Source organism: Puma concolor, chromosome C2 (assembly GCF_028749965.1).
Source record: "Puma concolor isolate L17-30 chromosome C2, mPumCon1.1.hap2, whole genome shotgun sequence".
Lineage (NCBI taxonomy): Eukaryota > Metazoa > Chordata > Mammalia > Carnivora > Felidae > Puma > Puma concolor.
The window spans coordinates 34,203,455-34,216,966 of NC_141675.1; the positions used below are offsets into that span (position 1 = coordinate 34,203,455).

General features: G+C 50.1%; 1 protein-coding gene across 7 annotated transcripts in view; it reads left to right on the top strand.

Moving 5' to 3' along the window:
• MRAS (muscle RAS oncogene homolog) overlaps window positions 1-10,445 on the top strand; it is a 55,916-nt gene extending 45,471 nt beyond the window's left edge. For all 7 annotated transcript variants that reach the window (XM_086674371.1, XM_086674369.1, XM_086674374.1 and 4 more), the window contains 3 exons: window positions 1,287-1,386; window positions 5,720-5,799; window positions 7,120-10,445. In XM_086674371.1, the coding sequence (XP_086530497.1) occupies window positions 1,287-1,386; window positions 5,720-5,799; window positions 7,120-7,219 (280 nt within the window). In that variant the 3' untranslated portion in view covers window positions 7,220-10,445. The remainder of the gene's footprint in view (window positions 1-1,286; window positions 1,387-5,719; window positions 5,800-7,119) is intronic.
• Window positions 10,446-13,512: the final 3,067 nt, after the last annotated feature.

Genomic DNA, 13,512 nt, shown 5'->3' on the forward strand with positions numbered 1-13,512 from the left:
CAATCACATTTGACTGTGGGATTTACAAGCACCTAATTAAAGGCTGGTTTTTTCCTTAGCATTATATGGAGTAATTAAATAATTTGTAGTTTCTTTTCAGCCTAACTGGTGTTTTCAGTTAATTGGCTCTTAAAGAGGCAATGCAAAGAGAGTAAAAGGACAAATGAATAGGAAATAAGCAAGCTTTGAACAAATCTCAGTAAATTCAGAAAAGTCTAGTTCACACCAACTCCAAAGGCAAAGTATTAGTAACTTTTCCAGGGAAAGGCATACACACTCACACACACTCACATATACACATAAAGCTCTGAGACCTAAATGTGGGTTAAGCTCCTGACTGTAGGAATTTCAAAAGAGAAAACATAAATGACTCTGATATGGGAAAATATTCAGCCTTTTGTCTAACCCAAGAAATGCAAGAAAAATAATAAAGTAGTACTTTTTACCTGTGAAATTCTAAATTTTTAAAAATGAAAATGCCCAATGATGTTGAAAATGCTGCAAGACTGACATTTCTTTCACCTTCAGGCGGCAATATGGCCACATACGTCAATGAGGATCTTTATTTATTATTTTTTTAAATGTTTATTTATTTTTGAGAGAGAGAGAGAGACAGAGAGTGGAGGGGTGGGGGCAGAGAGAGAGAAGGAGACACAGAATCTGAAGGAGGCTCCAGGCTCTGAGCAGTCAGCACAGAGCCCAACAACGGGGCTCGAACTCACAGACCGCGAGATCATGACCTGAGCCAAAGTCAGACACTCAACCGACTGAGCCATCCAGGTGCCCCAAGTCAATGAAAATCTTTAAGGCAGACATGCCTTGTGATCCCACTCTTCCTCTCCTGGGAGCCATCTTGATTTTGCAGCTGCCATTTATTGAATGCCAGCTGTATACCAAATGCTGGCCCTGGTGCTCTTCCTGAGCCACTGCTGATGGCCACAGCTGCCCTGGATGGCTGGTGCATCAGTGTGGCCAGGAGATGGAAGGGAGCAGGTCTGGGTAGCCAGCCCTCCCCCGCACAGCAGTCTGTCAGGGCCCTCACTGATGGTGCTGAGCCAGGAGCTTCCCAGGAAAACCCTTTTCCTCTCCCTGCAGCAAGCCTCCAAACCAGCAGTCCTGAGCCCCCCTTCCCCTGCCTAGAGACGTGGAGAGAAGGACTCTTGAGTCGACTCCAGAGCAACCAGGGAGGCAATATGGGCTGCACTATGCCTGAGGTGCAGCTGTGTTCCCATCACCAGGTGTGAGAATCGTGAAACTTCATGAGCTGCTGTTCCTTTATTTCCCAGAGAGTCATTTCCGATGATCCTCGTGGCCAACAAGGTCGATCTGATGCATTTGAGGAAAATCACCAGGGAACAAGGAAAAGAAATGGCGACCAAACACAATGTAGGTTTTGTGTGTGTGTGTGTGTGTGTGTGTGTATGCGTGTGTGTGTGTGTATGCGTGTGTGTGTGTGTTGGATGGTCAGGGATGTATACAAGCCCATGCCCATCACCCCTGTGGTATCTCGGGGCTCCTGGGTAGTGGGTAGAGGGCATATGTGATAAGGGATATGTTGTGAAACAAAATAGCAGACCAGAGAGAAAGCACTCTCTTCAGTCATAAGGGGCTCTGATGCGGGGACCAAGGGCCTTCACAGTGGCCTGTGAGCTGTGGCGTTCAGGCCACCTCCTGGCCTTCAACACAGCAGATTCATCATTGGGCTGTGCAGGGATTGGCTTCTGTCCTGTTCTCTGAGCCAGCCGCCTGATTATGCTCAGAATCATCAGACGATCTGCAGTTCACCGAGCCCCGTTCTATGGCAGGTATTATGCTGGGAGAGAATTTAGGCCTCATAGCCGCATGTTGAGGTAGGTATTGTTATGCCCATCTTACGGCTGGTCATGCTGAGGTTTGCCCAGGCCACTCCGTGAATATCAGCAGACATCTTTGTTTTCTTTTTCTCAGTTCATTGTGATGCCCCTTTGCCCTCTGGATGTGCTGGGGAGGGGTCACTGGGCTTCGTCCCACCCCTCCCCCCCACAGGCACAGCCCAGGCCCCTGGCCTCCTTGGTCAGTTACATAGAAGTCCACTCTGCCTGCTGGGAGGTCTGCTGCAAGGTTGCCCCTTCCCCCTGCCTGGTGAGCCCAGCTGTGTGAGTAGAGGAAGGGGGCTCACTGCAAGTTACTTCTGCTTGTCTGTGCCTTCTGTGTTCATTCACATGTTCACTTAACTGTACTCTAGGCCCTGGGAAACAAAACCCCTTGCTTTATGGTTCTTACGTCTAGTGACAAGAGAAGATAATAAACAAAGCAAATTACAGTGTGTTGGAAGGTGACATGTACTATGGAAAAAAGTAAATCAGGGAAGGGGGACAGGAATGTGAGGTGGAGGAGGATGCTTTTCCAAATAGGGTAGTCAGGGAAAGCCTTGCTAGGGAGGGTGCATTTCAGCAAGGACTTACAGGAGGTGGGGGAGTAAGCCCCACAGACCTCTGGGGAAAGAACGTTCCAGCTGAGGGAATAATCAATGCAAAGACCCTGAGGTGGGAGTTTGAGGATCGGCAAGGCCAGCTGGAGCAGGAGTGGGAGGCGTGGGTAGCGGGAGGTCAGGTCAGAGAAGGGGTTTAAGGCTTTATGGGCTTTTACTCAGAGGGAGACGGGAAACCACTGGAGGGCTTTGAGTGATGAGTGATGAGGTCTGGCTTATGGCTGGACAGCTTCTCTCTGGTGGCTGTGTTGAGTAGGGTTGGTAGGGGCCAATCGTGGGAGCAGGGAAACGAGTTAGAGGCTGCCACAATAATCCAGGTACAGGTTAACATGGCCCAGGGTGGGACTCGTGAAAGTGGCAAGGAGGTGGTTGGATTCTGGACATGTCTCTAAGAGAGCCAACAGGGTTTGTGCACAGATTGGATATGGGGTGAGAGAAAAAGAAGGGAATGGCAGGTGACCCTGTGGTTTGGGCGTGAGCAACTTTCAAAAGACAGGAGTGAGAGTAGCTGGGCAGAGGAAACAGTAGGATTAAGTGTGTGCAAGACAGGAGCTTGCTTGCATATCTGTGTCATTTACGGAGCTGAGCAGATGATCAGATGGAAATGCCAAGACAGCAGCCAGATATAGCATCTGGGGTAAATATTGGCTATTGGCAGCATGTAGATGGCATTTGAAGCCATGAACACCAAGGGAGTGGGTGTAGGTAGGGCAAGGGCCCCAAACTGAGGGACCAAGGCTGGGACATTTCAACCAGTGATGTGGGGAAGTGAGGAGGAAGCCATAAAAGGGCCTGAGTGGTCAGTGACACATGAGGGCCAAAGCAGAGCATCATGAGAGCCAAGTGAAGAAGGTGCCTCAAGGAGGAGGGAGTGATTGACTAGGACAGGGCTGCCCTGAAGTCTCCAGAGGAGAGCTGGTTCAGCAGCAGGACTTTCTGAACAGAGACAGGCCTGAGGAGCCAGCTCCGTTTCACAGCCTTGGGCTCCATACACTGGCCTGAGGAGGCTTCCTTAGGGCTTTCACCTTGTGTGCATCCCTCCCAAGCAGCTGGGTGGGTGGGTGCAGAGGGGAGGGTGCTGTGCAGGCAGCAGGAGCTCCATTCTGCAGATAAGCAACACACCTCCGGAACCGGGTCTCCCCTCTCTCAGCCGTCTTTCTCCTGCAGCCAAGTGACTTATTTGACCAAGTGACTCTGCGAGCTACTCTCGATAACATCCTATTTTAGAGCTCATGAGGCAAGTTCCTCTTTAGCTGGCAAGGCCGGTGCCCCACCCTGTGCAGGAAGATGGCATTTCTTAGCCCTGTGGCTGAGTCAGAGCATACTACTGTTTATTACAGGGTTTCCCTTAGTTTGAGTCTCCTTGCTCCTGAAACCCTAGAATTCTAAGAACCCAGAAAATGCACATCAGCCTTTTTTTTACTGGTAGAGGCAAGACGCCCAGAAAGAAGGAGGGGGGTGCCTGAGGACCTAGGGGATGCTACAAGTGATGTACTTCTGAGTGGTGCAGGGGAACAGCAGGCAGCAGTGGTCTGGGGCCCCCGGATCCATGGACTTGCTGAGCCGGCAGGGTCACAGGATGTGAAGGGGTCCCAGTTAGGTCCCGGGCCCCACTACTGGCACCTTCCCGCTTCCCCTCTCAGTGTGCACATAGAAGTGCCTTGTCCTGGCCTCACAGGGTGCCACGGGTCTCTGGCTTCTAGGTGCTAACAGGGGTGCCTGCCATGCTTGGAAGAGGCTCTGCCAATGACCTCAGCACCCCTACTTGTCTGTGGGAGGCCAGGCAGCAAGTGGAACATGCATCTGTTTCAAACCTTGATTCTCTGCTGGCCTCTGTGTGGCTTTGGGCAAGTGTGTCAGACTCTGAGCTCAGTCTCCCACTGCACAATGGAGATACTTGCTCACCGCAGACGGTTAAGGGGGGGTTCAGTGAGGTCAGGGATGTTGAGACCTGGGGGGCGAAACAGCCCACAGTCGTCTCAATCAAACAACCTACAGTGGAGGACAGTTTTCTTTCAGTGTTTTCAGAGGTTCAGAGATTTGTTGGATGACTACTTCTAAAGTCTGAGCAAGCCGTGCTTCCTGTGCCCTGACCTCGGGGTCTGGGTCAACTACGAGACCTCTGTCTGAAGCCACAGCAATGTGTGAAGATAGTTTAGGGTATGTTCTGGGCAGTCGTTTATAACACATTCTTCCAAAGTAACAGCTTACTCTGTCACCCCCTTACCCAGGCACTTGAACTGTTGATCATTTTTATTTTCTTCACTGGGCTTTTCTTTTTTGAAAGTGTTACAATGAAATGCCTTAGTTTTGTAACCAGGAAAAAGTGATGAAATTTACCACAGTTCTTCAGTCTGGTCACAAGCTGCTTACCTCTCTGGCCTGGGGAAGCCTGTATATTTTGTACAAACCCCACACCCTCTCCACTGATGGAGGAGTGGGCATGAATGCTTCCTGCCTTTGTGGGGTCCCTGCTACAGGAGAAGAGGTGTGCTCAGGACTGTGTCCTGACCTCATGGAACCTTCGTTCCCCTCCATGTACCGGCCCGAGGCTCAGTGTAGACATGGCCCTCAACACCTGTCCTGTGGGGCCACCTCAGCCACATCTCTCCATGTGCTGACTGCCTTTCAGGCGGATGATGATCCCTCAGTATTAAACGTGCAGGCACAAGCCTTCTGTAAACATGGCTGAGCTCCCAGACTCATAGATGCAGACTGTGCTGTGCTGAGCTCCCAGACTCATAGATGCTGGGGGCGGGGAGGCACAGACCGGCTAGGGGTCACCAGGGTGCAGAGTCCTGCCCATGGCCCAGCTTCACCTCAGCCTTTCCCGCCACAGTCCCCTCTAGAGAGGGCCCAGGAAGAGGCAGAGGTCCCTTCACGGTGGAGAAATGGGCCTCAGAAAGAAAAAAAGAATGGCCTCAGATCCTATTTTAGTTTGATAAATGAAACAGTCTTTAGTCTTCAAGTATATAAAAAGATCACTTCTTTTCTATTTTTGGGGGGCTATTAAAGATCTCTATGACTAGAGAACAAGAGGGAAATGGAAAAGCTGTTGGTAAAATTTTCCAGCCGTAAGGAACAAGAAGCTACCAAAGGGCTTGAGGTTGTTGGAGCTGGGGTTCTGTGGTGGGGGGAGGGTGTCTAAAGGCAGGCAGTTCCTCAGGACCTCTGAGATTTTGCGATTTTAGGGAACAGGGCTTGGTGGACCCCCGAGCCACTTTTACCAAGTCGAGCTTTGCCTTCCAGATTCCGTACATAGAAACCAGTGCCAAGGACCCACCTCTCAACGTCGACAAAGCCTTCCATGACCTGGTGAGGGTAATTAGGTGAGCATGGCACGCCTCCCTAGAAGCGGGGCCTCAGCGGCAGGATGGGGACCCACAGGGCTGGAGGAACGCAGCGCTTGTTCCAAGGCCCAGGATGCACAGTTCTGGGCCTGCTTTGGATTTCTTGTACCTCCATTCATTTCTTTTCCCTGCCCTTGCCACCTGCCTTCCCACACCTGCCCTCACTCCTACTACCTGTGGGGGAATCCAGAAGCCTTCTTGCCGGTGGTGCTCACTCAGCCTCCTGTCTGGCCTCCCCTAGGCTCTGCAGCTCAGGCTCCCTGAGGGCAGCTCCCTCCCCCTGTCTGGGGTTCTCCCCACACCACCGCACCTGTCAGCACCACTGACAGGTCTGTCTCTTCTTTCCCACCCTGACCCCAGAGCACCCTGGGACATGTCACCTGAACAACCACCGTTCTAATTCCTAGGCTCAAATTTCTAAAGTGAGGCACATGAGCCCCTTTCCAGACTGCACACACTGCCAGTCTGCAAATATTATCGGAAATCCTGGTCCGTGGTCTCGCTTGCATTCCTTTGCATGGTCAGGGTCCAAGCCCTAACCACCTTGTGCTTAGAGGACTGAACCAGCCTCCTGGCTGCTCCCCTGTCGCCCATCTGCCCACTTCCGAAATCTGCAACATGCAGAACAGCCTACCCAGTGGCCCTCAAATATCTAGCACATAGTGTGAGGCCATGTGCTGGTGAGCTCAAGCTACGAAATCACACGTGGGGCTCTGACAGAGTACTCCCCACCTGCTACCTCTCGGCACCCCCAGGATACACATCCATGTGCATGCACTCACACACGCACGCCTTTTGTCCTCATTCCCCAGCATGGACTGTGATAGTACAGCCCTTACTTTCTTCACGCTTGAAAAAATTTTCCCATGGGCCTCCAGTTAGGATATGCTGCCACACCATGGGCTGGTGATGTCTTGGTTAGGGACCTGTCGTTCCAAGGGCAGGTTGCAGACATAGGAATGGTTACCAGAAAATGTGTAAAGAGCTTTTGTCCTCAGCTGACCCATCATTTTTTTAAAAATATGAAACACAAAAATAGAGGCCAATACTGTATAACATATAATGTAGTTTATGATTTAAATAATTGTAGCCACAGCATGATGTCAGGAATTCTCAGCAGTAGGAGGACAGGCTTTGCACTGCCCTCTCTGCCTTCCACTCTCTTTGTCCCAGAGACACTCTCCAGGCCAGGCCCTCCAGCAGCATCCAGAACAGGCCCGCCTGGTGCACAGGAAGGTGGGGCAGGGAGAAGCTAAGCCCATTCTGACTTTGTTTTTCTGCCTTTCACTGTCTCAAAAGGCAACAGATTCCAGAAAAGAGCCAGAAGAAGAAGAAGAAAACCAAATGGCGGGGAGACCGGGCCACCGGCACCCACAAACTGCAGTGCGTGATATTGTGACGGGCCTGAGACCCTGGCCACAGTGACCATGAACTGGCCAGCCCTCGGGACCCTCCACTGCCTAACCGCACTGAAAACCATTTCTAACCATGACCCTTGGCCCGAGGACCTGGCACGGGAAGGGAGAAAGGGAGGGTGGGCAGGAAGGAGATATGCTCCGGCTTTGCCAAAAGGGCACAGGCTTTCCCGTGTCTCGTAAGAGACCGGGAAGCAACGCTAAACAGAAGCAGCACCCAAGCCCCTCGCTTTGATTCAACCCGGTTCCTCCCCGTCTCTCTCAGTGGCTACGTTGTTTCTTTGAAGTACACAGTATTGATTTGACATTGAAGGGTGTACCTCAGACAAAGTACCAAACAAGCCATGATCAATTCCCCGCCGGCTCCAGCCTCCAACCCAAAGTGTCTGAGCTTGGGTGTCTTTTTTAGATTTTTAAATTATTTTAGTGATTATTATTTTATTAAAGGGGTCTGTGCCCACTGACTGGTGGAGCTTTAAGTCTTCAGCAGGCCTCTCTGAGAACATGTCTGGAATATTGTTGTTGTTGTTGTTGTTGTTTTTAACTGAGTTTTCCCAGCAGTGCCAAAACTCAGCTCAACATGGAAGTGGAGGGACCGAGAGCCTGGAAGTTAATGAGGACTGTGGCTGGAGGCCTCAGGATGAACACCCCACTTGTAGCCTCCAAGCTGGAGAGAAGAGAGATGCATTCACCCAGAAGGTTCTGCTGTGTTTGAGGGTGTAGGTATCAGGAAATGGAATTTTATTTTGCTGAGCGGAGAGGCTGGCACAGGCGTGTCAGTTTTAAGAAGGTTTTTTCTTATCCTTTTTAAATGTATAAATTAAGCTGATTGGCTTTGCAGAGGGGTTCGTTTACTTTTCAGATAGTGCAGATTCCATTCTGTGCTCTGAGGGCTCTCCCGAATCTGTCTCTTCACGCTTTCTCACGGCCTGTGCTGCCTGGTGCCTCTCGGATACAGACACACTGACATGGGCATGTACGTTTCAACACGTCACAGTGAGCTAATGTGGGCGCCATCCAGAAAACTCGAGTTCGTGCTGAATCTTAACCAAAAACGATCCAATACTGTTATTACTAAAACAGCAGCAAGACCTGAAGCCATTTTCCCTTTGAGTCCACTGACTGACTACTACTTCTTAAAGCCCAGTAAATGAGCAAACCCCTCGAAGCATTTGCAAACTTAAGATTCGCTTGCCTTCCTGGCACACACTTTTCTTAACCTCTCGGATCTTAACTATAACGTATAATTAAAGGAGAAAGGAGGATTGGGGTGATGTCATGGCTCCCATACACCTATGTCTGCAAGGGGACACTCCCCCAGAATCCTGACAATGCCACTTCCCTCTTGGGTGCTTCTGAGTGATTCAAAGGCTGGGTTTTCCCAGCCAGGGTGCTTGTAGAGACAGCAAGAACAGCAGCGCACCGCTGAGAGGAGGTCGAAAGACCAGGCAGCACAGCTAACGACCTTCTTTCCCCTGTGATACAAGTCAGATCACTAGGCAAACTAGAACAGCCCCAGCAGGTGGCCTGGCCACTCTGTGGAGGAAGAAACCTGGGAAAGTGAGCACCCAACTGGACATGAGACACCTGGATTCTTCTCTGGTTTTGAGAGTGTGCTGAGTTCCTAACTCAGCAAGATCACCAGCCCCAGGGGCCCACCTGAGGAGTGATTCTGTGTAGAATGAAATAATTGGGACTTTTGTTAATTAGAAAATCAAACTCCTTTATTTGTCTAAAGGGGCCTTTTTGGTCTGACCCTAAAAGGAAAGATAACAAAGAGCGTTCCAGATTGAGCACTTCAGAGTGTCCCAAGATCCTGTAGTGTTAATGGACATTTTAAACACTAACAGAACAAGTATCTTTCCAGCCCTTATGCTCCTCTGAGCTGAGTCCGCAGCAGCCCCGTGTGCGGAGGAGACGAGGAGGCGGCAGCAAGATGGGGGGAAGAAGTAAGGACGGAGATGCTCCGTGGCGAAGGGGTGGTGGGCAGCGGCCGCTGCTGGAAAACTAGCGGGCACGGACCACCTCTAGCACACCCCTGCCCCCTGCCCTCTGCGGATCCTGTGACTCCACGGCTGCACTGAGTGGGGGGTCCCATTGGAAGCTGATCGGCTGACATAGAATGAATTCCTTAGCCACGAAGGTCACCAGACAAAGGGGTTCCATCTGCTTCTGATCCCAGCAGTGCTCCTGCCCACCTGGCCCCATCTTCCAGAACATCCTTCCTGCAGTCAGCCCACAACTCAGCTCCGTTCTTCAAAGGGGACACTGGTTAAGGAAAGGCCGCCTGCTGCTGAGTCTGGGGTCAGCCTTCATTGTCCATGACCTCGTGTTGCCCACAGATAAATAACACTTTTAAAAGACAGGTCTGTGTTTTAGAGAACTGTGGGCCTTTATGGCAGTGAGGGCTTCCAGATAGGCCAGAATGGAGTGTACCCTGGGGCATCCCCAGCACAGTACCTCTCCATGGCCACATGGCAGAGTCTGTCGGAACATCAGGTGGCCATGCTACTCCGTGACTGAGGAGCCCAATGGGGCTCATCTTTGGTAACATTTTGGTGTTTCCACTGGTTTTCCAGACCACCTGAATAGTGCTACCTTCACATCTGGAATACACCCTTCCTGAACCTCCCCACCCCATGCCTTTGCCCCTGTGTGCTCTCATATTTCCTCCTAAAATTTTGACAACCCCAATTAGAGGGCTACTTTTCTCTCCAGCAGGTAATCTTAGCCATCTTCCCGACCCCTATAGCCTGGGGCTCTGGCTACTGGCTTCTCCTGTACTTTGCCACACGGGGGTCACTTGGATGGCTTTTCTTAGGACTTGGACCCCACCTCGTGTTGCTTGCTGTGGAGAGTACCTGGGAGCCGAGTGTGGCCTGTCTCACTTTGCCATGAGATGTGACCCACGAACACATGGCAGCTCTGACCCAAGGCCCCTCAGACATGTGACAGTCAATCTGGAGCCACAGAGTCCTTCCATTAACAGCCCATTGGGTTAGAAATTCCATGTTGGGTTTACTTAGAACAAAAGATACTTGAATTGTTGAGCGCCCATGAGCGCACAGCTTCTGCTACCCAGTATTACCGGATGGCCATTGTTGTGACAGGAGAGTGATGCCTGAGGGTCTCGACGATGCTTGAGCCTTTTATGTAACTTTTTATCAAGTCTTTGTGTAGCTCAACCCATTAATAAAGAAAAGAAGAGCAGTTGTCTTATTTCCTCTTATTCAGATATTCCTGAAGTTTTGCTGAGGACATTATAAGTTGCCTGTGTCTGGCCCAGAGCACATTCTTACAGAGCAAACCTAAACTAAAGAGGAGATCACTGGTGGCCGTGAGGAAGTGTCTCCTTCCTACCTGGAGCCAGAGGATGAGGGCAAGTGAGTGGGGTGATTAGAGACCTAGCCTCTTGATGTCTGGCAGCCTTGGATTCGAGTTCCGCCACTGACCTTTTGTGCCTTTGAGCAAGTTCAATTGCAGTTGAACTTCAGTCTCCAGCTGCCCTGCCTGAGAACGGGATGATAGTGTGTACCTCCTGAGTAGACCCAGGGCTGAAGTGAAGCTGTGGGACGGAGCTCTGAAATGGCACTCTTTGTAAAGGACACTGATTGGGGTGTCTGACATGGCTTTTTGTGAAAACTGACCCCTGCCGCCATCCACAAGATCGCAGTCTTTTGTGCAATGTGATTTCATTTCCCGGTTGATTGAACCTGTTGGTACTGAGCCTCTCTGGGTCCTTTATCAGGGACTAGAGGCCAAGAGACCAAATCCCTCTTTTGGAATCCCTGTGGGGGACAATGGCTGCAGCATGTAACCCAGGGGCTCCTCACACCCTCTGGGCTGGGAGCGGACTAAAGTAGGAGCGGTGGTGTGGCGGCCACCGGGCCCAGCTGCCTGCCCATCCATTCATTCCGCACGTATTTACTGGGCGTTGGGCTGGGTCCTAGGTACGTGGTAGTGAGTAGGGCAGAGGGTCTTCTGGCAACCAGATCTCCTTTACTCCTGTATTGGTTTTCTGTGCCTGTTGTAACAAATTACCACAAACTTGGTGGTTTCAAAGAGAAATTTATTCTCTCAACAGTTCTAGAAGCCAGAAGTCCACACTCAGTATCTGTGGGCTGAAGTCCATGTGTGGGCAGGGCTGCGCTCCCTCTGGGGGCTCTGGGGGAGAGCTTCTTCCTGCTTCTGGAGCTGCTGGCATCTCATGGCTTGTACCCATCTAATTCCAGTCTTCAAGGCCAGCATCTTTGAATCTCTCTCTTCTCTATCCTCACAGAGCCTTCTCCTCCCTGTGTCAAGTCTCCCTCCCTCTGAGCTGATGCTCACTTTTTCTCCGAGAAAGTTGAAGCCAGCTGAGCAGAATTTCCACAGCCCCCTTCCACTATCTCCACCCACCCCCAAGCATCTGCACCCACACACTCTGCCTTCTTGGCTGCAGTAGGTGAACCATCTGTGCTCCTGACTGAAGCCAGTCTCTTCTCTAGAACACATCCAGGACCTTCCTCTGGCTCTTCACCTCCCTCTCTTCTGCATCATCAGTTCTCTCAGATCTTCCCCATCTTGAAAAAAAAAAAGAACAAAACTTTCCTTTGATACACAGCCTCTGTCAGATACCGCTGCCTTCTCTGCTGTCTTTTGCAGGAAGCCATCTTAAAAGGGTAATTTACACTCAGTCCATGAATTGCTCTCATTCTTTTCTTTTTTTTTTTGTTTTTTAATTTTTTTTTAACGTTTATTTATTTTTGAGACAGAGAGAGACAGAGCATGAATGAGGGAGGGTCAGAGAGAGGGAGACACAGAATCTGAAACAGGCTCCAGGCTCTGAGCTGTCAGCACAGAGCCCGAAGCGGGGCTCGAACTCACGGACCGTGAGATCATGACCTGAGCTGAAGTCAGCCGCTTAACCGACTGAGCCACCCAGGCGCCCCTCTTTTCTCTTTAAACTGCTCTAAACAGACTTCCACCCATCATTCTGCCACCACCACCCTTCTTCTCAAGGTCAGCCATGGCTTCCATCTTGTGAAATTCAGTGACTGGTTCTCAATCTGCTCACATTTGATCTCATAGCATTGGCACAGTTGATCCCTGCCTCTTCCTTATTCAACTTCCTTCCATTGGCTTCTAGGATGTTGCCATCTCTTCATTTTTCTCTTTCCTCATGGTCACTCCCTGATCTCTTTTGCTAGTTCTTCCTCTTCCATTGGAGCACCCCAGAGCTTGGTTCTTGATCCTAACATCTCTCTTGGTGATTTCGTCCAGTCTTGACACTTAAATGCCTTCTATGTGCCAGTGACTCCCAAAGGTCTATCTCTTCCCAGACCCCACTCACACCCAACTGCTTACTTGACATCTCCGCTTAGATGTCTCAAGTAGACTGTGTCAAAGTATCTCCAATATTGAGTTCCTGGTCTCCCATTCCTGCTTCACCCAGCTCTGTTGATGGCATCTCCATGCTTCCAGTTACTCAGGCCCAAAACCTTGGAATCATCCCTAATTCTTCCTCTCTTTTCCTCACACCTCATAGCCAATCCATCAGCAAATCCTGCTGACCCTGCCCTTAAAATGTACTGCCCATTTCTCATCACCTCCACTGCTAATATTCTGGCCTGAGCCACCAAGATTCCTGCCTGTTTCACTTGTGTCCTCCTACGCTTCTTTCTCAGCACCACATCCAGAGGAATCTTGGTAAAAGGGAGGAAGTCAATGTCTCCACTCTATTCAACCCTCCTCACCCCAAGGGCTCCCCTACCTCATTTTCACGGTATGTCACAGTGAGCTATGCCACTGAACACCTAGAAGTGAGCTGATGTTCATTACCCACAAGAGAAGGGAAGTCAAATTGTTTCATTCATTCAGGCAACAAATATTCATTGGGCTCTGAGCCAAACATCAGGGCAACAGAGGATGTTAAAACCCAGTCACTAGAAATAACAAGTATTGGTGAGGATGTGGAGAAAAAGGAACACTTGTGCACTGTTCGTGGGAATGTAAATGCAGCCACTCTGTAAAACAGTATGGAGGTTCCTCAAAAAATTAGAAATATGATCCAGTAATTCTGTTATTGGGTGTTTATCCAAAGAAAACGAAAACACCAATTCAAGAAGATGTAGGCACCCCTATTTTATTGCAGCATTATTTGCAATAGCCAAGATATGGAAGCAACCCAAGTGTCCATCGATAGATGAATGGAAAAAGAAAATGTGAGGTATATACATATACACACGCATGTATATATGATATATATATATATATATATATACACACATATCACACA